Below are 26,141 nucleotides of genomic sequence, written 5' to 3'. Positions count from 1 at the left end.
TCACTTCTTCATCCCCATGATGTTTTGCAGCATATCTATGGGCAGGGGGAAGACGATCGTTGAGTTCTTCTCAGCAGCGATGGTGGTCAGTGTCTGCAGGTACCGGAGCTGAAGGGCCGCAGGAGACTCTGTGATGACGATGGAGGCTTCCTTCAGAGCCCTGGACGCGTTCATCTCTCCCTCTGCTGCAATCACCTGTGGACAGTGGGAAGGAGCATCAACAGGAGGGAACGGTGGGTGTTAAACTGCAGCTCATACACCTTGGGGGTCAACCAAACTTTCCAGGGGGGATGCTAGAATCATTGCAATGAAATCAATTTCCAGAATTTCCATAAGTTCTTTTTTTTTTTAAAGATTTATTTATTTATGCATACAAGAACTGGGGTACAGGGCAGAGGTGCAGTAGCTCCCTGGGCGGCCAAGGACCGAACTCATGCTGCAGAGGCTGTGGACAGCTTCACAGTGCTGTGCTCAACCCCTTGGCTACCAGGGATGCCCTCCATAAGCTCTTTTTTCCTATAACTGATTTGCCTGAGTATGTGCCTGAGGTCAGGAGGTCAGGTCAGCCTGTTCTGCATGTCCCAGGGTATCAAACAAAGGGACATTCAGAACACTGATGGGAAGGGCGGAGAAAGTGGACCACCCTGAAGGCTGGGAACTTGTCCTGATGCAAGTCAGAGGGATCTTAGTTCTGATTTCAAAGAAAGGAAAGAGGGCTTCCTGAACTGAAAGCTGATCATTAAAAATATTTTTTGATAAGAGCACTATATGAATTTTTAAATACATAAATTCATTGGGAGTGCTAAGAATTGCATGATGTTAAACAAAATTTCCATTTCATAAACAAGGTTTCTTCCTCCTTATATCTTTATTTTATTTTAAGATTTATTTATTTATGCACACAAGAGTTGGGGTATAGGTCAGAGGTGTGGGGGGCGAGAGGATTCACCAGAGACAGAGTGGGCAACAGAACAGGCAGATTGACGGAAATACACTGCTGAGGGGAGTAGTGGGCGAGGCAGGAAAGGTCTGCAGCGCCATGTGGGTTTCTCTCTGGCTGGCTGGGAATTGAACCCGTGCTGCAGAGGCTGCGGACAGCTTCACAGTGCTGCGCTCAACCCTCTGTGCCACCTGGGAGGCCCCTCCTTATATCGTAAGAATAGAATTGATGCTGAATCTTGTCTCATTCTAGCAATAAGAACCATCTACACATACGTAGGTTTGTTTCTCAATCATCATATTAAGTATTTCTAGTAAAATCTCTTATTTAGGAGAAATTCTAAAACAGAGCCTTGAGAAATTAATTCTAACTTACACGAAATGTTTGCAGCAGGTTAATAAGAGAACTCATGACAAAATATATTAGGAAAAGAATCGGGGTGGGGGGAATGAAATATAATTTCAAGGAGAACAAGGAGCAATGAAAAAATTCGGATCGTTAAAGGAGCTTACCCACGTATTTAAAAACAAATGATTAAATGATCAATATTAAAATTTCACTGGACATACTTAAAAGAATGATAATAGTTCTACTTTAAAATGTCAATATTGAAAACATGCCAGGAATCATATGCTTGGGAAGTATATAAATACAAAGCGAGCATTTTTACATGTGTGTTTAAAATGTGTGGGTGTGGGAGGGATATACAAGCTTTTCTAATTTTCTTTTGGGGTCACATGGAGACAGAGTTTGAATATCACTGGAATGGTGGCGAGGGCCGGGGTTTGGAGTTAAGTGGACTTGAGCTCAAATCCCAAGCCTCCCCTTTACCTGCTCAATGTCCTCACAAAAGTTACTTAACAACCTGGGCCTCAGGTTTTAAAAAAGGAGAACACTGACCTCAGGCTCTCAAGAGGAAGCCAGAGAAGGTACATGAAGCGTCAATGTACAAGTGGAGGCTCTTATGCAGGAAAGGCAAGTGATAAGCCAAGACCTGATGTTTGGACCCAATTATGCCTAAAGTTTAAAAGATTCAAAGCTAAATCTAGGGGTTATTTTTAATTCATGATTCTGGGAGGAGAGGTATAAAGACACCATAGTCCCCAAGATTAAATGAACAGTTTCACCAGCTGGTTTTTATGTGGATCCCCCAAATATTAATGCTTTGTGACACTCCTGTGAGTCTCAGAACTGGAAGCAACGGCCTCAGCAACAGTGAAGTTTATGTAAGCAGCAAACGCTGGGGGCCTTCTCAGTGCCAAGGTCTGTGTGGAATCGAGGGATGGAGAAAGGATGCCCTCGCCTCCTCCAGCTCCTACTCAAGTGGGGGAGACAGGCAGGGACACAGAGCGCCTCGTTCCAGGGCCAAGGCTGGCTGCACCCGCAGAGCAGAGCATGCAGGTAGGAGGCGAGGTTACAGGAGCTGAACATGAAAGGTTAAAGGTGTGTTTTCTGGACAAAGGTGAGGAAGAATATTTCACACGACTAGGTACTGAGGTATGGAAAAGTGCGTGTATTCCAGAAAACTGTAGGTGGCTGAATGCTGTGAGGAAGAGGGGGCAGGGTCCCCAGGGCAGTGAAGGCGGGGTGGGTGCTTGGTCTGGTCTTCATTCTACAGGCAACAGGGAAGTTGCAGGAAGGTATGAAGTAGATAACTCCATTGGCGCTGCCTGAGAAAACATTCTACGGATGTCTGAGGCCAGATCAGACGGGAGAGACGGAGAGCTGGTAGAGGGGCAGGCGCAGCTTGTGGGGTGGGTACTCAGATGGCACGGCTCGGGAGCTACTAAGAGGAAAGGGGTCCAAAGGCTGAATCCCACGTTTCTAGGTTTCAGTTGCCTGGCTGGTGCCAAAGGTGAGATGGGGGTACCCTCTAATTCGGGAAGGGACCCAGTTTAGAGGAGAAAAGCCTGGACTTCTGAAGGCAATCCATTCTGTCCTACCCAGGATGGCGTGGAGGGACAGGTGCCAGACATGCTCCGGAGGACAGGGTGCCCCTCGCGGGCACTAACAGACCCCTGCGTGCGTGCAGCCGGCTCTGGTTTCCCTCCTTGTCAACTCAGATGTCCAATTAGGCACTTCGTTTTGTTTGGACACGGACCAACGGCAAAGATATCTCATCTCCCACCAGCAATCAAAGCCCCATCTCTTGGCTGGGAAACCAGCCCCACTGGGCTGGGCACACACTTGTTCATAGAAAATGGGCTCTGAGCGAGCTGCCAACGACGTGAACACAACACTGCCAGCTTGGTCTAATTATAGGCCAAGCTCGGTGCCGACAGGATCTTAGAGAAGAAGCGAGACACTCGCGGGCATGTGGAGCGTTGGCCAAATGGACATTTATCCATGTCAATCAATGCTGCAAAAGTCCAGACCATCAATCTACAACCTGGCACTATCAGGTACGCGAGCTGGGTACCACAGCCCAGGCTGGCTGGTCTGAGGGGTGGGCGGAGAAAGGACATCTGTGTTTTCACACTCCCCTCTTCAATGAGCACATGACCAGGCCCAGAAATAGGAAGCTGAAGGCACACCAGGCACTGGCCCAAGAGTGATGAAAAAGGAAAAAAGGGGAGAATTCAAGCCCAGAAGAGGCGACATTTCAAGCCATCGAGTTGGTCTTTAGACTTGAAGAGGCTTGGCGAACAGACCGCAAACCTGGTGGCGAACCTGGGCTCTTGGGGCGAGCTCTTTTCGCCCCACCTACATCTGTGCGCGCTCAGGTGTTTGCCGTGCAATGCTCCCGCGTGTGGCTAAAGCACACCTCACCGGTCCTTCACATAGGGATGGACACTGGGGTAGTTTCCAGTTTGGGACCATTACAAAGTGCTGCTGTGAACATTCCAGTACTTGCCGTTTGGTAAAGAAATGAGTGTGTTTCTGTTAAATACATATGGCCAGGCAGCTGGCCACGGTGGATACTTTCACCAACAAAATAGGAGTTCCAGTTCCTCCCTCTCCCGTACTTGGTAAATTTCTCTCCCTTTCTGCTTTCAAGTCTTCCTGGTGGATGTCTACAGCAGCATCTGCTCACGATTTGAATATGCATTTCCCAGATGGCTAATTAACTTGAGGAATTTTTCTCTGCTGACTCAATCTATAGGCTTTTCCTTTGCAATTTATTTAATGGTGACGCCCCTATTTTCTGGAAGAATTTGAATATATGCTTTGATGACATAGTCGTCTGGGTGGGGCAGGGGGACTGTATTTTACAGAAGGGCCAGACTGCCCATGATTCGGTGTTTGTCCTAATGACGGTCGAGGCCACTGCTGCTAGACCCTGCGGCCCCCTCCAAGCAGGAGCCCTGTAATTCAGGACTCTAACTCGCTTCCTTTATCTCTTCTTGTTCTAAAGGGTGATAGGGCCCATCTTTCCTAATTTGTGAGGATGCCTGTAAGAGGCTCAGCCCACCCAGGAAAATCCAGAAGAGGCAGCTGTGTGTAGAGGGGAACTCTGATTTCCACGGCCCCGACTCAAGTGCGTGACCTCGAGGAAGTCACCTCTCTCTTCTGGGCTTTCATTTTTTTCCATCTGAATACAGTGGGCTGGTAAGTGAGTTTCATTTAGGCTCAGTTATAAGCAGTTGAAGATTGTTACCTGGAGGGTGTTGCGGGGTTCTGAGGTCACATTTAAGCACAGTGGAAAATGGCTCTGTGGTTAATTACCGGCAGGGGAATAGCAGGAGGGGTGGCAGCATCTGGGCCAGGTATTTGTCACCTTTGAAGATAATCTCCAAGGACATTTTGGGCTCTGATATTCTACGTACTCCAAGAAAGACACGTCCTTTTATTCAATATGGTTTGGAAATGGGGCTTTTGGTTAATGACCTATTCTAGGTAAAAGCCATTCCTAATTTTCAAAATAATTAGATTACAGAGGGACATATTTAATTTCATTATTGTAAATATAATTTAGTCTTCTGTATGTGATGGTTTTGAGGGAAAGTGCTCAAGGGCTCTGTAGTATCATCACTTGCATAAATTATCATATTAGGAGAACCCCAACATTCTGGTTAGTAGAAAATTCTGGGTATAGTTTGTCAAAGGAACCAGCACTATATAGTGCTGGTTTCGAAATTAAAGTTTCGAAATTAAAGTTATCAGCTTGTAGTTGAAAGGGCATCCTAACAGAAGGGCAGGGGCCTGTGGTTGGCCAATTACCAGCAGTTACTATTTTCTGATAACCACAAATTGGTCTGCAATTTGTATTTTGGTGTCTGTCAGGTCCATAGCAACCCCTCCCATGGAAACTGTCGCTTCCTGCGCCTTCACAGGGAAGGGACCTTATTCCTGTGTCTGTGCCCTCTGGCCCAAGGTGTAGGAGTGGAGAGACTCTGTGGTGACTCTGGAGTCAGGGCTATTCTGTTTCCTTTTGTTGTTCAGCTGGGGAGACATGTAAACGTGGGAGTCAGACCTTCTCCCCATGAGCTGTCTGTCATGAGACATGGCCCAGGAAATGGAACGACCCTTGAGTCTCAACAGCGGTCTGGTGCCTGGTTCCAATTCTGAGGCATCTTGATTCTACCCTGGGTTGGCGAGATATCCTTGAATCCCTGTCATGGGTCATCCCAATAGATCCGCTTTCCCAGGTTAGGTGAACAAAATGGGGTCAGTACACAGGCAGGGTTAAGACATAAGGGGAAAAGGAGCAGACAATAAAGAAAGGAAAGTGAATAAAAGGAAGTAGGAGAGGGAGAAGAGGAAGCAGTTAAAAGAAGAGTCGAGAAAAGAGAGACAATGAAAGTGAAGACAAAAATCAGAAAGGAGAGATGGTAAGCAAACTGCTGAGATTTTCCCTTTGCTCGGAAGTCAGCCCTGCCACCTGGCTCTTAGTGGGGGACAGGCCGAACGAGGGAGGGTGTGTAGCCTGCCAAGAATGGGGTGGGGTGACTGTGTGTGCTCTCCCCATGAGATGTTGACAAGGAAAAAAGCAAGGTGGAGAACACCAAGTGTACACGACCCTACTTTTGTGAAAATGAACAAGCCAACAGTCTAACAACGCCGCCAAATAACCCCCAAAAGACAATGTGGAACCACAGATGCCAAGCTGTTATGAATGGAGGCCTGGGAGGGAGGTGGGGGCAGGGAGGATTTGAAGTCATGGGAAGGCTTTCATTTCTACGAAATACTTCAGGATTATTTCAATTTTTAACAAGTTTTGCTTTCTTGTACTTAGGGAAGAAAGCTCAGTCAGGAAAACAAGCTACAAAAAAAAAAAAAAAAAAAAAGATGGTTACCTTGGCTCGGGCCTCACGGGACGCTTCTGCTTCTGCAGCCATCGCTCTCTGGAGCTGCACAGGCAGCTTCACGTCCTTGATTTCGACACGCTCCACCTTTATTCCCCAGTCATCAGTGGCATCATCCAGGGTGCACTGGTAGGAAGAGAGGCAGGCTGAGAACAATCAGGCCCAGTCTCGAGGCCTCAGGCAGCATGTTCAGCCCTGGTAACTGTTCAGCATGTTCAGGCAGCATGTTCAGGCAGCTGACTTCGGGGCGCCTGGCGTGGAGAGGACACCGGGGGGACTCTCCGGTGGAAAGGATGCTGAAATAGGGGCCAGGCCAATGATCCTGACTCTGTTACCAATTAACTAATGCAGGAGTTGGCAAACTTTTTCTCAAAAAGCCAGAGAGTGTTTATTTTCAGTCTCTGCACTATTTAGCCTTGTTGTTGTAGCTCAAAAGCAGCTGTGGATAACGCGCAGACCTATGGGTGTGGCTGAATTCTACAACAGGCCCAGGCAACTCCTGAGCTGTGACACAGAGCAGGCACATTCCCTCCCTGGGGCTTCAACTACTTCCCTTTACAACGACAGGAAGGAAATCATACTTCACATGTTGTTTGTGGGCATCAAATAAGGCCATAGATTGTACGCCCTATGAAGTCTACACAAACAAAAAAAGCTCAGATTTGTAGTACTTCAGCATTTTCTGAACAAGCCAGGTTTAACTCAACATCTTTTACTCAAGCAAGAGTGGAAATTTTGAGTTATTAGGGACTCACCCAGAGAACAGACTGCAACAATGCCCGCATTATCTTGCAGAATGGTCAATGAACTATTAGGCTATAGAATAAGGTTAATAATAAAATAGGGGGAATAATACACACAGTGGGGGATGGAATAAAAAAGCAATGCATGCATCTGAGTGTTAAAAGTCAGGAACTATTTGTGTGAAAAACACCTCCTTCCATCAAGTTTGGGAAAACCTTTCTATGAAGAAAAAAAGGTCAGCGATTCCCCTACTTCAATGAATAGAAAGTTTTCAAACACTGCCCCTTTGCTTCATTTTTCAGTTTCTGGAGGTGCCGGCACTCATGCTCTCCTCACCTGCATGTTGTGTGCAATTTCCTCTCTGTCAGAGAGGATCTGAGAAAGGTTCTTGGTGCCCAGGACGTTCCTCAGGGTCGTTTGTGCCAAGAGGCGGGTAGCCGAGTCAGCATTGGTGATGTTTGCCACAGCCAGGGTGGCGTTCTGGACGCGGTAATAGACCACGCCATCCACGCTGATTGTCACCGAGTCCTTGGTAAGGATCTACGGGGCAAAGGAAGCAATTGCTCAATATATCTGTCACCTGGCTAGGTCTTTAATGTAAGACGTGCTGTTCTACACTGTATCTTTTAACACCGGCAGGCTTTCTTTAGTAAGTGCTATCAACTATATACTTGTGGGCCTCCATTAGTGGTGAGGGTGCAGCCCTCATGAATGAGATTAGTGCCCTGGCTAAAGAGTCTCCAGGGAGCCCCCTCACGCCTTCCACCATGTGAGGACACGGTGAAAAGACGACCATGTACGGGTGAGGAGGCAGGCCCTCCGCAGACACCTAATCTGTTGGTGCCTTGCTCTTGGGTTACTCAGCCTCCAGAATAGTGAGAAATAAGTTTCTGTTGTTTATAAGCCACCCAGTCTCTGGCATTTTGTTTCAGCAGCCCAAAGGAACTAAGACAGGAGAGCATGAAAAAGTCAATTATAGCTTTAAATTTTCATAACATGCAGTCACTAATTCCCATCCATTCATTCAGTCATTCAACAGATACTGAGACATCATAAAGCAGCAGACACTGTACTGGGTACCTGGGACAAAGGTATGAAAAAACTTGGTTTCTAATTTTCGAAGAGGTTGGGGGATAAGGGAGAATGAAAGGGACAGATGCTGGGCAGTTGTAGGTGGCAGGGGTAATGTTTGAACTAAGTCTAGAAGAAAAGAAAAATTTCCTGAGGGTGGAGTGAGACCATATTCAGGGCTGATCAAATAAGGTGTGAAGAGGCACAGGGGTGTGAGAGGGCCTCCGTTTGATGAACTAAAAATAGCACACATTACTGGAACAGAAGGTGAATGGGGGATGTTTCTATAGGGAGAGAACAGGGTAAAAACATATTTACAGCACACGAATAAAAATGCTGGGCATGATATAATGCACCTCTGGTGCAAGGGCCTTAGCGTGGTACATGTCCTGTGACAGGTGGTCCCGTGTCCTGGCTCCTCCCTTCTCTGTCCTGCACACACTACCGCAGACACCCTGCAGTCCTGCACGGACCATGTTCCATGTCTCCAGGCCTTTATGTAGGTGTCACCTGTGCTTGGATGTCCGCTCCTTTATCTCGCCACCACATCCACATCCTACTGGCCCGTTCTTACTCATCATTCAAGACATAGCTCAAGTGTCCTTTTCTCTGAGAAACATTCCTAACTCACTTGGCAGAGTTAAACAGGCTTCCCTGGACACTTTGCTGTAGTGACATTATTGTTTACATTGTTCCTGCTCTCTGAGACGATGAACTTTTGGGGGGCAGTCTGTCTTTGCATCTCTAGCCCTGGCACAGTGCCTGCCCCATAGCAGGTGGCGAATAAAGGAGAGATGAGTTGAAATGACACATGGTCCTAGCAATTCAGTGATGGACAAAGAGCCAGGAGTGACAGTGAGGGCCTGAACGCTAGTCCCAGCCTTGCCTGTCCCTCCCGCCGTGATCTCTAGCAAGGCTTCTCCTCTGTGTGACCTGGACTTGCCTTGCTGGTGAGATGGAGCTAAGAACTGCCCAATTCTATACAAATTTCTTGGAAGGTCAAATAAAATGTTTGTGCATGAAGGCCCCTTGAAAGTGTGAGCTATGTAAATGCAAAGTAATAACAGCAATATCATCCAGCTGTGAGTGCCACCAGGCACAAAGCCATAATCCTTTTTTTAGTAATCTAAAAATACTTCTGGCTTGGAAGAGAAGTGGGGGATTTGGAAATAAATGTACTGTACATTACCATCTTGTGCAAGAATTAAATATTCCCATGATGTGATGGGAAAATGTGTATCATTTCTAAGCAAATTCTTGCCACAGTGACTGTGCCACAGCCAAAGCTTTCTAAAGCGACAGCCTCGCTTATTGTTTATCGTCAGCGGCATGTTTATCTCCCTTAACCGTCAGTTCCAGGGGATCAGAAAAAGGACTGCTTGCCAGGTTCAATCTGCTCTGTGTTCAGCAGCTTGTAGAGGGGCAAGAGCAGCAGTTGGAAGGCAGAAGCTTCCAGAGACCCTGCCAGATGCTTGTAATGTTGCATAGAGGAAAATGCCAGAAGAATTCTCAGCTACCCCAAAAGGGGCTCCTTTGGTGCATCAGCCTTCCTGGAAAGGTGAGAGATCATGCAGAGAATACGCGACGCTCTCAGGCTTGTCTGGCGGGTAAATTGACTTCTGGTGCCACTACGGATGTGTGGATTAGAAAGTCTGATCTAAGAATTACTTGGATTGGTGCCAGCGAGGAAGTTCCTAAAGCTGGATTCTGGATCTTGTGACAAGAGAAGGCAGAGTCAGCAGGCTCCAAACACCCTGCTGAGGACCTGGTCCTTGGCCAGGAAACACTGACAGGCGTCCGAAGTCCCCCCTTCATCAAGGTTTTTATGTTTTCTGCCTGCAGTGGTTATAACGCCTCTTTAGGAGTATGGGGAAGCCAGCACTTCCTCCAGGGCCGCGATGTTGCTAATGTAAAGTGCATTTAGCACGGGACTGCGGAAGAAGCAATGGGCAGGAATTCCGAAAAGCTGGATGTTAGTCTTCGCTCTGCCAATGTAGTCTGGAGGAATTGCTATGTCCTGCGACATTTCAGGGATTCTGCCATTTCAACTGTGATAGTATTTGCAAAGTGGCTTGAAAAAAGCAGGAAGTGATTACTGATATAAAACATTATATGCTTTACCTAAAATGTCAAATGAGCATTTTTTCTCATTCTTTGGCTTCTAACCAATTTATCGAGAATAAAAGCAAGAACCTTAGGAAGAGATACTGCGCTAAATAGAATTTTCTATCAGAAACTCCTAAAGGAGAAATGTGGTAGTGAAAACTATGATGACTGTGTTAATGCTAACATTATATTTAATTGACATGACACCACACTTTGTAATACTAATAACAGCAGGCACTCTTATAGCACCTATTATTTTATCAGCCACTGTTCTAAGGACTTTATATGCCTCATTTTGTTTGCATAAAAACCTTGTAAAGTAGGTCCTACCATTATCACCTCGATTTTACAGATGAGGAAACTGATGCATAGAACAACTGAAGAGCTTGCTCAAAGTCAAGCAGTTACCAGAGGGTGAGGACAGATGATCTAAATCTGCACTCTGCTGCTGTGCTAAGCCTCCCACTGTCGAGCACTTCCACACATGACATCTCAGTTCCAGCAGAAGACACCTTACCTCCTGGGGAGGAATATCAAATGAAATAGTTCTCATGTCCACTTTGATGAAGCTGTCAGTGCATGGCAGGATAAAAAACAAACCTGCAAGCAAGACACACCGAGGCTGAGAGAGCGACACCGGCACCTAATTGGTTTACCACCCTTCAATTAAAACAGAATCACCCTGATTGACTGAAAGTCACTGGTTCACCTCAGTGAATATGCCAGAAGCCGAGAATACGATCTTCAGTAGGTTTTGCTTCCTTATTCCACTGTTACTGAAACCAGTATAGCCATTTCCCATGTTAGCTTTCTATTTCTTCTATTTTCTCTCCTATGACACATTGTTTAAGCTGCAAGCAGCGCCATCTTTCCTGAAATACACCCCTAAACAAGCCATCCTGTCCTGGCTTACCTCTTAGGCCACTGCCCTGCTCTCTGGCCAGCTGAGCTACCTGCAATTCCTTGAGCCTGCAGAACCCTCCTCCACCTTGCTTTGGACATGATGTTATTTCTGCTGGGAAACTCCACGCCCCCTGGCTAATAGCTTTGCAAGCCTCAAGGCTCCAGGCTCACTCCAGAAAGCCTCCTCTCATCCTAGTGGGTAGGGCCCAGCACACTTCTCTGGTTTTCAAAGCTCCTTGTGATGACTTGATGGGACTGTACCTGCGTTTCCTGGTAGGGCCCCACCACTGGAAGGGAAGATCCCTGAGGGCAGGGACTGTCTTAATTTCCCTTTAACTCCCAGAGCCTAGAACACAATTGGAGCTTAATCGTAGTTTATCAAAATCAAAAATAACGAGTGAAAACCTTTATTTTGGGGGACTCTCATGCTTACACTACACTGCTGTAGCCATTCCTAGCCTAAAATAACCTTATGGGGTCAAATGGGAAGGGGAGGGGAGAAGAGGGCAGGAAAAGGTGACTCTGGCAAGGCTGGCCAGCACTGCTGCTATTGTTACCAGGCTTCTGCTACAGGAAGTCCTTCCCGAGTCAACAGAGTAGACACCCCTGTCAATAAAAAGGTCACATTTCGGGTTCCAGGCAAACAATCCAGAATCAAATACTGACCTGGTCCTTTGGCTCCTCCTTGCAAAATGCGACCCAATCTAAAGATGATGGCTCTTTCATATTCTTTTATGATCTAGATTCAAAACACAAAGAGTAATTTTATGTGAGAAGTGTAAATATTTGCATGCATGATTTTTTAAACATGTATTTTTGTTCTGAACAGGTAAGGTAATGCTATTTTGTATTTATTCTCTATAATCCAGATAATATTTTAGAAATAACATGCCAAGAAAGTTGACTATTTTTTGCTGAGTATAAAAGCAATAGATATTTATTGTATATAAATTGGAAGGTATAGCATATGGAAGCAAACCCATGACCTCACTCTTTAGCTATTAATATCAGTATTTAATTACTCATGCATTAATACAAAAAAGAAAAGGAAAAATAGCTGAAGTCCTCATAGTTGTTACGGGACTTCTGCTACAGGAAGTCTTTCCTAAGTCAGGTAATGAGGGTGAACTTTCCAAAAGCGAGATGAAGAACAAGCAGTTATAAGCCAGGGGTCAGTCTCTGTCAGCCAACTTCTCTAACACACATAAAGTGAGTTTATGTGGTTAGGAGTTGACCCTTATTTCCTCATGCAAATGAAACATTCTTTACCTTGATGCACATCCATATTGATACCGGGAATGTTATAACTGTGAACAAGAATGACACAATCACCAAAATCCATCCACAAGGTCCAAGGCCTGAACTGGGAGAATCTGCGAGAACAAAAAATAAACAGCTCTGATCGTTGTTATCAGCACAACCGCCAAGACCTTCATCCTTACCACCCGCTGACTATGCCTGGCACAATACTAGCTCTTCTACGTCTGTGCTGCCCTCTGATCCTCATAACAATGCCAAAGTGTAGGTGCTACTTTCCCCAATCTCTTTACCATGATAACACAGCTATTCCCTAAATGATTTCTTATTGTATCCAGCAAACATTTATTAAGCACCTAATATTTGTTATGCCTTGAATTTTGCATGGAAGTAATAAAAGTGAATAAGACCCCACCCCAGCTATCAGAAAGGCTAAAGTTTGTGGGCAAGACAGATAATTATAGGAACAGATAATTGTAATACCAGGTGGTAAGTGCAGATACATGGAGCCCATTCAGAATATTCTGAAGACACAGAACAGGGGTCATGCACACAGTTGGTGTTTGGGTGAAAGTGAGTAGAGAGGGTGTGTGGGTGACGGTGATGGTTGTCAGAGGGTCTTCTTAGAGGAAATAGCAGTGAAAAGGAAGGGGAAGGAAGTAAAAGGACATTTAAGATGACAGTACAGCATAATTAAAGGTGAAAACCACATAATATATGAGCATAGACTCATTTAGATCCTCTTTAAAAATGACACCTGCAAATTATTTCAGAGGGTTATAGGCACCCTAATTATTATCCATGTCCTGATTATTATAGGTTTTCTGATTTCTTATGATTATTAACAACTTGTAGTGACTATCTTTGTTCATATTTTCTTTCACACTTCTAATTGTTTCCCTTTTCTGTAATATGCAATCACTTTTTGTCTGATTACAAATGCATGCCCACTGCAAAAAATTCAGAAAAGTATACAAAAGGAAAAACTTAACCCAGAGATAATATTCTCCCAAACCTTTAGAGTATACATATAATTTTTATAAAGAAAGAAATAAAATTTGTAAGCCATGATTCTCCCTTCCAGTTACTCCTTTCACACCTTTTTAGTCATGGTTGCTTTTTCATTTAAAATATTAGCTCGGGGGAATGAAGGGGGAAATTAAATCAATACTTGCATGAAGTTAAAAAGTCATATAGTTCTAAAAATTAGTACAAAGGGCAGCAGCCCCCTGCCTCCTCAAAGGCTGAGGATTGTGGCACTGACCCCCATATATCAAAACACGCTTGTTATTTCTTCCTTTTTCAGTTTTGAGCATTAGTGACTGATTTCCACTAAGGAGGAAGATTTAGTTCTCATCCCCCTTAACCTGCCACATAAACAACGGCCTCCTTCTAATTACGCTATCATTTTGGTGATAGCAATGACGAATTTCATGTTATCACGAACATGTAAACACGATCACAGCTAAGCTACATAGTGAAGCAGAATGAGTTTTCCTTTCTGGTACAAATTTTAGTTTCTGGAATCAGAGTCTCGCTCGTCCCCTTTGTCTTGTTTTCACCATTCTTGCGGATTCCACCTTTGTCTTGTTTTCACCATTCTTGCGGATTCCACCTTTGTCTTGTTTTCACCATTCTTGCGGATTCCACCTCGAATCTAAACCTGCTGTCTGTGGGCTCTGCTTTGTCACCTTAACCCTCCGCTGGCACCCTGCTTTGGGCTCGGGAGTCCCAGCCCACACCCCCGGAAGGCCCATCACCACCACCACAGGAAACCCGTCATGCTCTGGCCTGTGGGTTCTGTATTCAGTGTCTTCCCCATTTTTAATTTGTGCAGGACAGAGGGACTGAGGAGGCCAAGGACACCCTCCCTTTCATCAGTCACCGAAGGCTTCGGCTGCCTTCCCAGTTGCTGCTGGAGTAATGGGAGAGAGATGAGCATGAGGGAAATAAGAGCAGAGGTGGCAGCAAGACAGACTTAGATAGAAAGAGAGGATGCCAAGACATAAGTAGAGGGTTAAGATGGGGAGCGTGGGAGAAAAGGGGGCAGGAGTTGCCATCCAGGTTAAGTGTTGTAGAGCCAGAGTCTACGTGAGAACTCTGGTGGCACAGACTGGAGTTTTCTGAGCTGGTGTCTCAGTAGGAGGGAACACATCAAAGTGACGCAAGTGACTCCTCAAGGTTTCTAAGCTGTAAGTTTTTGGAGCACAGACTGAGAGAATCTTCAAAGCAAGGCCAAGGTGCTATTGATGGAGGAGACGCTTAGGTCTTAGCCTAATTGCTGCCATCTTAAGACAGCTCATGGTAGCTAGGCACTGGTCCAATTACTTTAGATACTTCATTTACTCCTTACCAAACCCTGTGAGGAGTTTTCAAGTTCAACGTCAGCAATGCAACCTCGCGCCCAAGCACACACTATGGAGGATGCGGGGTCGCGAATACAAGTCCTCTTACTCCAAAAGCCCATGTTCTAAAATCAGTGCACTCTTGGACTGTTTGCCTCTGAATTTAAAAATCCTCATTAAATTAGTGTTTGTGTTTGGGTCACTTTCTCAAGACATTATGCAAACACAGTAGGACTGGGGAGGAAGCTGATAGTCCTTCAGAGGAAGCCCTCTTAACTCTAGCTGCCTATTTATAGCAAAAGAAGTCTCAAAGCTCCTTGCCAGGCTAGGGTCTAGGTTTCCAACCTGAAGTGGATTCCAAATAAGGAAATGAGTGGCCACAAATACTTATCTGACAGCATCTGGTGCTTTCTAAAACTGCCCAGGGCTCGCATATTTCAGGCAAAGTACTTAGCTCTGAGTGCTGAGCTGGGAGCTGTGGCTTATAATTTAATTACCTTTATATTCTCAATGCCCTGTAGAGAATGGGTATAAAAGAGCAACCCTCTTACCCAGTTTTCTAACTGATGTGTATCTCCCTTTCTCTGAATCTTGATAGTGCTTTTAAACCTCTCTCATGGCACTTGGGGGAAGGCAACGGAGAAAAGGTGACAGCGTGTTTGAAACAGGAGTGAGGCTGTCCCCCCCCAGCCGCCCTAGCCCCTTGGAAAGTGTGTGCCCTTCGCTTTATCTGTTCCGGAAGCCGCTCCAAAGATGGAGCGCTGAGAGAATGAGGTATGTCATGTTTTGGTGGGACTGTGGATAGCATATGTGACTGAAGACCGTTACGGGCAGGATAGGGAGCAGAAACTCCTAAGACAAAGTCTCAGAAGCAGCTTAAAATGGCCACTGACCACTCTGGAGCGGCCTACCTTTTCCTCTGGCCTCTCCTTGCCCTCAGCACAACAGTTTTCAGATGGTTGCTGGGAAGTTCCCAGGAGGTTATGACTCAATGCCTGATACTTTTAATTTTTGTGCATTTATATCCCTTCCTAGACCTGAGATTCCCTGAGAATAAAAAATTGTCCATGTCTCCATTTGAATTCTGTTATCATATTATCATAACAGAAGCCATCTTAGTTGAGTGATCTTTCTCTCTTGAATAAAGCACATTTACCTCCATGGTCTGTACTCCTTACCCCCTGTAATAGTGAGATTGTGCTCAGTAAATACAGACAGATGATAGCTTTCTGTAATCCTTTTATTGTACCCAAGTGTTGACATGAAAAATGAGAAAATAACTAGCATTTGCCCTTTTTTGATAAAATTTTCTTAAACTACTTAATTTCCCTCCCTGTCAGGCTAGGTGTTGACATTCAAAGACCCTCCAGAAGCTTATTCATGGATTGTTAAATTATTGCATCATTAACATGAGCGCCAGGCAGAAAATCCAACCCAGTTTTTTGGTGCTCAGTCAGGGCTGCCACATTGTTTTTGAAACCCCAGGTAAGTACGTGGGATAACAAATCAAGAGGAAAAGTGGGTGTTGTGAGAACTGGTCTTGCTCTTGCACATTTCAAATGCTAAGTTAGAAATAATAGGAGTATAAACTGAGGAGACTGGCACCATTTCATATTATTTGAATGCCTTTAACTTTATCCCTTTCTCAATGCTTGCAATTCTTTCTTACTGGTTATTGCTCAAAAGATACATAAATCACATTCCTCAGAAAGGCGAGGCTTAAACTCCACTAGGCTGACATGAGCCCTTCGTCACTAACATGGGCAATGGGGGTGACATTTTCTCATACTTCCCCAACTTTCATGGAATTTACTTCCTTCAAATTTCCCATTATCTTTAGGACTTTAGGACTAAATCCTCCTGACCAGCTTTATGAGGTGAAAGACAAACAACGAGCAGTCGGTAATCCTGAGATACTCTGGTTAATGTAACTAAAGATATTTTGCTGGGTGGGAACATCTGGAAGATTAGGGATCCCATGATGCTTGGCTGTAAATACTACTTTGCCACTGTTTAGAATATTTTTTCCTTTTGAAAACCATTTTAGAATAAATGTTTAGGCAAGGGCCTCCCCTGTGGCGCAGCGGGTTGAACACCACGCTGTGAAGCTGTCGACAATGTGGGTTTGATCCTGGCCGGCCAGGGAGGGACCCACATGGTGCTACCGACCTCTCCTGCCTCGCTCGCTGCTCCCCTCAGCAGTGTATTTCGTCAGTCTGCCTGTTCTGTTCCTAGCTCTGTCTCTGGTGAATCCTCTCATCCTCCCGCGCCTCTGGCCTGTAGCCCAGCTCTTGTATAAAAATAAATAAATCTTAAAAAAAAATCTAAACGTCTTTAAAAAAAAGAATACATGTTTAAGCACAACAAAGATTTGCAAATGGATATAAACCTATATATATTAGCATTTTTAAACTGGACATTCCAATTGGGCTTATCACCAGAAAAGTAATATATTTTTTAATATTTTTTTTTTCAGTCTAGTGGCAATAACATTTTTTTAGTTTAGTGGCAATAACATTGCCACTATAAAAATTAGAGATTACAGTTTAGCAAAGAGAGAAAGAGAAATTATCCTATTTTCAATACCTCTGGATGGTGATTGTTTTCTATTACACATTTTCTATCCTACTTTTCTCACAAATGAAATAATAGTATACGCAATGATTTAAAATCTGCTTCATCCCCTAATTATGAACATCTTTTTATGTCAACATATATTCTTTATTATTAACACTTGTTTAATATTCCACATTTAGGTTGTGTTTAATTTTCTTAATTAGAAACTCATTGCACCGAACATACATTTAGCAACTTCCATACATCTTTATTGTATAAATCTAATTTTGCTGAAAAGATGAAATGTACTATTCTTAAATTTCTTTCACTCTGGAGAAATACTACTTCTCTTACTACTACTACTACTGTTATTAATACTGTTACTACTACTACTAACCATTTATTGAATGTCTGTTACATTTAGCCACAACTAACTTCTTATATACATTATCCCTGATGTATATGAAATGTACTATACATATGTTCACAAAAGATATACACATATATATTTATACATATACATATACACACATATATACACACATACATACATATATACACACACACATATATATATATATATACACATATATTTACAAAAATCGGTAAGATATTCCTCCTGGAGTTCCAAGTAATAAAGCAAAAGACTGTGGGAAGAGACAAAAAAATGAAAAAAAAAAAGCCATGAAACATGAAAAAAAATTATATAGTCATTTTTGCTAGACTAACTTCTACATTAGCAGTGATTAAGGATGATATACAGGTATAATTTCCGTATGCTGTATGCTGTTAATAATCCCTAGAACACCGTATCAGTTGACCTACTTTATGGTTTATTGAAGTTGGCACCAGTGGAAATTATGTGGTGTAATAAATTCCATTTATCATTTGTTCTAAAGTTCAAAAGATACTAGATGTCCACCTCAGAGAAAGGCCAGAAACAAGTCTTAGATAGTATGAAAACCTTACTCAGAGTTACACGCATTACTACATACAAAAAGAAAAGGAAGAGCTGAAGAATTATTAAAGTACTGAAGTAGCAACATTTCAAGGACAACCTTTTCCTTCCTCTTCTCAAAATGCAAATGAAGCACTTCCTGCCGTAAATCACCAAGAACAGTTTAGTTTGGGTGGGGAAAGACAGGATGACTAGGAATTTAGTCAGCTATCTAGATCCAGCAGCACTTTTTAAGGGGTAACAGTAGGTCAAAATGAAAGGTCTTGGCAATGTCTGAATTTGAATTCTTCTTAAAAGTATACATATAATCAGGATCTTACTTTTATTTTTATTTTTTTAAAGATTTATTTAATTTATGCATACAAGAGCAGGGGTACAGGTCAGAGGTGTGGGGGGCAGGGTGGTGGTGAGAGGATTCACCAGAGACAGTAAAGGGGAGAACAGGTGGATTAAGTGAAATACACTGCTGAGGGGAGCAGCGGGTGAGACAGGAGAGGTCTGCTGTGCCATCCAGGGATTTCCCTGCTGCAGTGGCTGTGGACAGCTTCCTAGTAGTGCTGAGATTTAACCCCCTATACCACCAGGGAGGCCCCTATGTGGGGCCTCCAGTTAGAAGGCTATATTCCTCATCAGAGAGTCTATGCCAGGATTTGGCAAACTTTTCCTGCAAAGGGATATATAATAAACAATTGTGCAAGTCATGGAGCCTGCTCCGACTGTAAATACTCTGCTGCTGTAGCGTAAGAGGAGCCACAGCTATGGGGCAGACGAGCAAACATGAATACTGTGTTCCAACAAAATTCAATTTACACTGAAATCTGAATTTCATATAATTTTCCTGTGTAATGTTCTTTCTGAATGTACAGAAGATTCTTAGCTTTTAGACTCTACAAAACCAGACAGGTGGCCAGTATGGTCTATTCCTGTTCCGTGTCATACAGCTATCGATATGAAGAGGAAGGCTTCATAAATTACATAGTACCCTTGATCTTTCATCCAGTTTTTCAAATAAAGGCACATTTCCCCGATTCCCAGTTTCTATTTCCTTTGCTTGTTTCAAAACAAGGTCTTTATAAGACCTGGTAATACTGCAAAAAAGCAAAGGGGCTGAAAAGTAAGTGAATATAATTTGTCTTCATCTAATCAAAATTTACTATAACTGAGTTTTCATAATGACTGGAAGTTTTTGAGAAAGAGTCAAAAAAGGGAAGGAAACAGGAGAAAAGCAGAAAAGGAGTGAGGAGGAGAGAGACAACAAAAATGAAGGCAGAATCCTATAGAAAGAAAGATAACAGGTAAAGGAGGGCAGAGGCTGGGTTTAGCACATAGTAGGTCTCAGTAAGTATATATTGAAAAAATGATGGTACTTAATAGAGTACCATCTCTGCAGTTCACTTGGGCAGAGGCTTTCAAAGCAATCAAGCACACAGTAGAACCCGTCTTTCAAATAACTGTTTTAATTAGGTTTTAATTCTTCCACCGGCCTTATTCTAAAACCTCTAGGGAAAAAATTATTCTCTGGGCTAGAGCGGCTACAGGTGAGAGGGTATCAAGTTAAGAACCATATCTGAAGACTGTTACTTTTCCTCCTCATTATAAATCTACGGACAACTGTAAATACTAGACAAAACTGATACATGAACCATTATGTGCTCTGAATCACAAACTTATAGTGGTTTACTTTGAGATACTATGGAAAGGAAATGGGCTGATCCTTTCCTAAAACCTTTTCAATAAAAGTTGAAATGGGGGCCTCTCTGGTGGCACAAAGGGTTAAGCACCGCACTATGAAGCAATCCGCAGCCTCTGCAGCATGAGTTCGATCCCCGGCTGGCCAGGGAGCAACCCACATGGCGCAGCAGACCTCTCCTGTCTCGCCCGCTGCTCCCCTCAGCAGTGTGTTTCAGTCAGTCTGCCTGTTCTGTTCCCCACTCTGTCTCTGGTGAATCCCCTCACGCCCCACACCTCTGGCCTGTACCCCAGCTCTTAAATGCATAAATAAATCTTTAAAAAAAAAAAGCTGAAACGAAGCGAGTCCTTTGCTTAGCTCAAAAAGAATAAGGAAATTAAAAAGGTATGAGTATTTTATTCTCCATGTATCTTGAGGATTTTCTGTAGCTTCTCTTTCTTCATGTGTTTGCAGCCATAAAGCAGGAAGGAAAACGTAGGTAAGAAGACCACCAAGAATTATTCTGAATCCTTCAGTCTTAACAGGGCCCCACCTCCTCTTCTCTACAGCACTTCACTCTCTCTAAACAACATTTATCACACTTGTAATTACAATGTGTGTTTTCTTCATGAGATCTTGTTCTAGCAGTATAGCAGCACAGCTTCCAAATGGGCCATGCCACTTGTTGTGTGATCCCGGGAAAGTAGATGAACTTCCTGTGTTTCCCTAATACTCATCTAAAAATAGGGCAGTAGCAGTAAATGTGCTAATACAGAAGGCTAAGCGCATAATAGGTATTCAGAAACGTTTGTTAAATAGTTGTTGAATGAGCGAGTGATTCTGCCATTTCTTTGCGGGTAAGACTGCCTATTTATTACACAAGAAAAAAGGAAACTGCGTGTCAGCAGACAGGATTCAAGGAGAGAGTTCAGAATCACCGCTGTCCCAAAGCAGTTGCCACCCTGCTTTCTTTTTAAAAATCAGACCTTTTCCACCCATGAGGTGAGAGAATTTAGGAAGGCAGACAAGCATGGGCTCTTCCCGTAGCTGGGAAGATGAAAGTAGTTAGGTTCACAAAAATTGGAGAGAAAAACAATTTCACAACAGTATTAAGTTAATTAGGGTTAGATTAGACCTGAAATATTAAAATATTAAAACAAAACCAAACCTTCCGTCTTCAGGAGGAATGCCTCCCCCAGCTCCCAGTTTTTACACTTTAATATCTTAAAAGTATATTTAAGTTTTTCTCAAAAGTCTTTGGAGGTAACATCACTTTAATAAAAAAAAGAAAGAAAGAAACAGGAAAGTATGAGAAAACTAGAGCATAATGTTGCTAATTCTTCCACTGAGGCCAAACAGCAAAGCAGTGCCTAAGGCCTTGGAGTTTCCTGTTAGGTAAGGCTACATTTTCCCAGTTGGTACTTAGCTCATATAGTTATTATTGCTATTAACTAGATTAAAAGTGAAAAGATGTAAGCTAGCACTTAGAAAGTGCTCAATAAATAATAGCTATTATTATTGCAGCTTTGTGATCACTATTAATATAATTTATAGCACTAAACTTTTTGTTAAGTGAATTGCCTTTGGGGACCTGCCACAGAAAAAAATACCAAGACTAACAATCTGCTTGGGGACCCTGTCTCAGGAGGAGAAACAGACCACATTTGGAGAGGCAAGACAGAATTCTAAACTTTCTTGAACCATCCATATGACTTTATGTCCATAATGTAAATAACGCCAATGACTTCCATTTTAAAGTTTCAAAAGTATATTCACATACACTTTCTTATTTGATACTCAAAACCTTGGGAAATATATGCTGCAGTAAGACTACGTCCAACATGTGGTTGAGGGGTTGCCCTGGAGGTGGAAAGCCTGGCCCGAGGTGACTCAAGTAATAAATGATGGTAGATCTCTCCATTCAGACCTCTGAATTCTAAATTCTGCTCTCATTCCATTAGATGATACCATCTTACCATAAATGCACATTTACGTCTAGACAAAAAAAATTGGTGTAATTGTCACCACTGGACACTTCATTGGTTGTGTATTCAAGGTTAATCCACTGAAATGTCAGGACAAATGCATGGTGTTCAAGTTTCCTTTCTAGTCCCCGAGTACAGACAAAGATTCAAAGAGAATGGCGGAGCCAGGGTGCGTGAGCACTCGGTCACAGAGAACTGGAGAACAGCCATGCCACACACACTTCCTTCTTTCTACAGGCTGGGACCTCTAGCTTCTCTTTCCACATTTCAATACATGCAGATTCCTTACTATGTACAATATATTTTTTTCACAATTACATACAATCCCTTCACTAATCATAGAAACCTAGACAGCCTATAAATAAACAAGTCTACATGTAATAAGGAACATTACATGTTCCTTAAATCAACAACCTGGTTATAACAAACTCAATGAAATGAATACAGAAAAATTTCTCCACCATCCTAAGTCAAACACATAACCTTGTGATTTATCCTGTAGGAGCTGGGGCCTCTACCTCCCTTCTATGCTTCCTTTTTCTTTCAACGAACATTTTGGCAAACCTACTATGTAGTGGATCCTGAGTTTATTTCAGTGAAGAAGAGCACCATCTCTGCTTTAAAAGCTCATTGGTCTAAAATGATGGGGGATCAGAGTCAACTGATAATTAGAATACTGTGTAATAAGCCTTAAGATAGATCAAGATGTGTACGGGATGCCAGGCAGACACAGAAGACAGGTGCTCACCTTTTAAAAGTTTTTAGGAAAAGATTTCCACACCTTCTTAAAAAATAGATTTTGAACCCAATCTCTGTCACTTTACCAACATTAAATTTTGGCTTCCTTCAGAGCGGACCAGGCATTCCAAGTGATTTTGTCTTTTACAGTGTAAAATGTACATGGATTGGTGGGACCAAGAACATATTTAACCATAAACAAAATACACAAATGCCAGCTTTTGTAGACTTGGTTGTTGGTTTATTTTTGTTTAACCATTAATGGTTTAGCTCAGATTAATTATTAAGGAAGTTAAAAAGTTCTTCCCAATCTCATAGGCTGTGACAACTGAAATAAACAAATCAGTCCCATGATTCTGCTTATTTTCAGGCCTTCTCCCAGAGGGATTTATTCTGTTGACATGGCTCTTAATTATAATAATACATTTCTACCTGCATCATTTCATTACAAAGTGAATGAACTGGCTTTAAGGAAAAAGTCTTGCCCTAGGTTTGCTCACATTTATGTTCCTCAGAATAATTACCAGCAAAGGCACAAAGGGACAGAATTTGGACTTTTATTCTCCACTGCTTTCTGCAGAAGGAGCCCTCTGGAGCTGCAGCTATCCAAGAGGTCTTGACTGAAGCTATTTTCCCCTGGGCTTTTGTTGTTTACTCTCTCACCTTCAGTGAAGTGCTGGTGTTTGACAGGCTCCTCCATTTGGCTGTGTACCTTGAAGGTAGCTCTAGGCTTTGAAAACTGGTCTAGATTAGAGAGCCCAGGCTTGAAACCTACCCCTAATCACACCCAGTTCGTGTGATTTTTCCACTCTGAGCCTCAGTTTCCTGGCTGTGAAATGGTGGATAATGATATTACACTCTCTTCTTTTTTCCTGTTTTATATTTTCTACAATATTTATTCTTATGTATTTAAATTCCAAATCAAGCGCAAGCTACATGAAGTCAATTTCTATAGCTTACTCATGTATTAATTCTCACAGACCTGATAGCTTATGCTGCGTAGAGTGAGTGAGAAATAGTTGGTAAATCGATCAATCTCATTGGTGGTATACTTTAAACTTAACGATAGCACCTAAAATTTTTTATCCCATTTGGCGAATAACTCTTATCTTCATTGCACAGAATCACACATATAAAGATACAGAATCCATCTTGATATTGACATCTTCCTTGTGGAGCTATCAGAGGACTACAAATAGATAATGTTTGTAAAGCACCCTGACTTGAGTTCAGCCCATGGTAAGCACTCCGTAAATTCTATTTAACAAATTTTAGTAATTGTAATTGCTTTCTTACCAGTGTCAGAGCTGAGGTTTACATTAAAAAAAAAAAAAAGTGGTACACACCAAGCAAAATATGTATATATAATTTTCTGAGGGGGTACACAGTTTTCATTAGATTCTTAAGATTCCTGTCTAAAAAAGAGATCAGGTATAGTACCAAGAAAAATAATTTAAAGTGTGACCGTGAAAAACAACCAAATGAACATTAAGTACAAAGATCACGTCCATTCCTAAAAAACTCCCACAAACAGATTTCCCACTGCAGTTTCATCAAAACTTTAATATGGTCCTCACAGTCCTTTGACTCCCAGCAGGAGGTCAGGGCACAGAGGGAGGGATCCTGTCCACTTCCTCTCTAGGAAAACACAGCTAGCAAAGAGGTGGATTCACGATTTTTGCAGGCTCAAGCTTTAGAGTCAGTACTTGAAGTATTCAAATCCAGACTTAAAATAAAGCTCCAAGACTCGTAAACTGTATCATTTTAAGTGACTTAACCTCTTAGAGAATCAGTGTTGTCAAGCATTAAGTGGGGAGAGGACAGGAGTACCACATTATCTGCTGTGAGGATTTAATAAAATAACAAATAAAATACACAGCACTTAATTTTTTTTGGGGGGGTCTATTATTCTCATCTTCTCCTCCCTCTTAGACTCCTAATTTGGACAGCTAACTCTCAAAGGAGGTTAGTAGAGCAGAGTGAAACGATTTCCCCAATTCTGTTGGTGCTCCTGGAAAGGAATTAAAGACAAGGATTCCTGGGCAGAGATACGGGACTTATACTAGATGGGTGGACAAGGCTGGTCTGGTTATTCAAATAATCAGAACAGATGCCTCGAAGGTACCCTTCTTTGTGGGGTGCTGGAAAAGCCCACCCAGCCCCTTCACTTTCTTTCCCTTTGCCCTCCTGTCTGAAATTCCATCTTAGAAATAATTCCTTTGGATCACTAAGAGCCCCAGGGAGGGAACCAGTACCCCTGAGAGGTTTATCACCTCTCTTTATTGGACTCCCCCAGCCCCCCAAGAGGTTAGCCAATAAAGATTCCAGGTGCTAGCTTTCTCAAGGGTTCTAGCTCTTTCACAAGGGAACAACACCGGGTCATTCATAGCTTCTGCCTTCAAACTAGGAAGGCCCTGGGAGGGTGGGGGAACCTGGCTGCATGACAGGTCCCTGGGACCAAGGCAGCAAAGTGAAGGGGACAGGAGACAGAAAGTGAAGCTGGAAAGCGACATGGAGAGTACCAAAGAGCCTTCCTTCTTCTCTCCCGCAGAGACTGTCCACTCTGTGTCGGGAGGGGGCGGGGGTGGGGTGCCAACCTTCAACAGGTGGGCGTTAAGATGAAATGGGATGGACGGATGCGGATGTGGGAGCAGGAGTTCCCAACAATTCCGGGGGCGGGGGGGGGGGGCTTCCTTAGGTCGGGGGCGAAGGCTGGGTGGAGGAGACAGTCTCCTACAGGATGGGCTGGGGGGTGGGGAAGGGGAGTGGGTCTCCTACAGGATGGGGGGGGGAAGGGGAGTGGGCGGAAGACGCGGGGCGCGGGTGTGGGGCGCAGGTGTGCGCCCGGGCTCCACCCTCGCCAGCCGCGAGTCACAGATGCACTTGGTGGTGCGCGTGCAAGACCAGAGATAATGAATGAGCTGGGAGCTGGCACCGGACCTGGCATCTGGAAGCCTCGGGCCAGCGCGAGGCCCCGCCAAGGCTCGGAGTCAGCGGCAAGGCGCCCGCTGTGGGGGCGCCCCCTGCACCCGCCGCCCCGGGCCCGCGCCCAGCCTGCCCGGCGGGGTCGGCTGGCCCCGGCGTGCGAGGGGACACCGGCCGCGAGCAACGGTCGCGCAGCCCCCCAGGCAGCAGGGAAGGTGGGGAGCGGCGGGGGGCCCCCCGGGCTGGCCAGCGGCGTGGGGCTCACCCTTGAAGGAGTCGGGGACCCGCCGGGCTTGGGCGTCCCCTGCGTGCCGCTTCTCAGCCATGCTGCCGAGCCGGAGCCGCGCTGCGGTGCTGCGATCGCCGAAGCCGGAGCCCGAGTGGCGAGGACCGCGCGGAGCGGACCCGGGGCTGGCGCCCGGGCTGCGGCCCCGCCCCGAGGCCCCGCCCCCCGCGACCCGGCCAATCAGCGCTCAGGGCCGCGAGGACACGCCCCCTCCGTCCGCCCACCTCGCGCGCGAAGGCCGCGGACTCCCGGGCGAGGCGCCGCCTGAGGGAGGGGCCGGCACCCCGGAGGTGGGGTCCCCGCGGCGCCGCGGGGCGGGGGGCGGGCGGAGGCCGCGAGGCGGGCTGAAGGTGTCGGGGCGGGGCTGAGGGGCAGCGGGGAGGGAAAGGTGCGAAGGAGGAGCGGGCGCGCT

The 26,141-nt window shown here is 44.4% G+C and overlaps 1 protein-coding gene across 1 annotated transcript; it reads right to left on the bottom strand.

The window, feature by feature from the left end:
- On the bottom strand, positions 1-25,769 carry STOM (stomatin; the record flags this gene model as incomplete). Its single annotated transcript, XM_084237466.1, has 7 exons — positions 1-195; positions 6,178-6,312; positions 7,267-7,470; positions 10,625-10,707; positions 11,677-11,749; positions 12,280-12,383; positions 25,709-25,769. The coding sequence occupies 7 exons, from the start codon at positions 25,767-25,769 to the stop codon at positions 1-3; spliced, it is 855 nt and encodes a 284-aa protein (XP_084093592.1).
- Between the last annotated feature and the right edge of the window lie 372 nt (positions 25,770-26,141).

This window comes from Talpa europaea (genome assembly GCF_964194135.1).
Source record: "Talpa europaea genome assembly, chromosome: 7".
Lineage (NCBI taxonomy): Eukaryota > Metazoa > Chordata > Mammalia > Eulipotyphla > Talpidae > Talpa > Talpa europaea.
The sequence above is the reverse complement of the archived record's forward strand: the minus strand, read 5'-3'. Positions and strand labels throughout refer to the sequence as shown.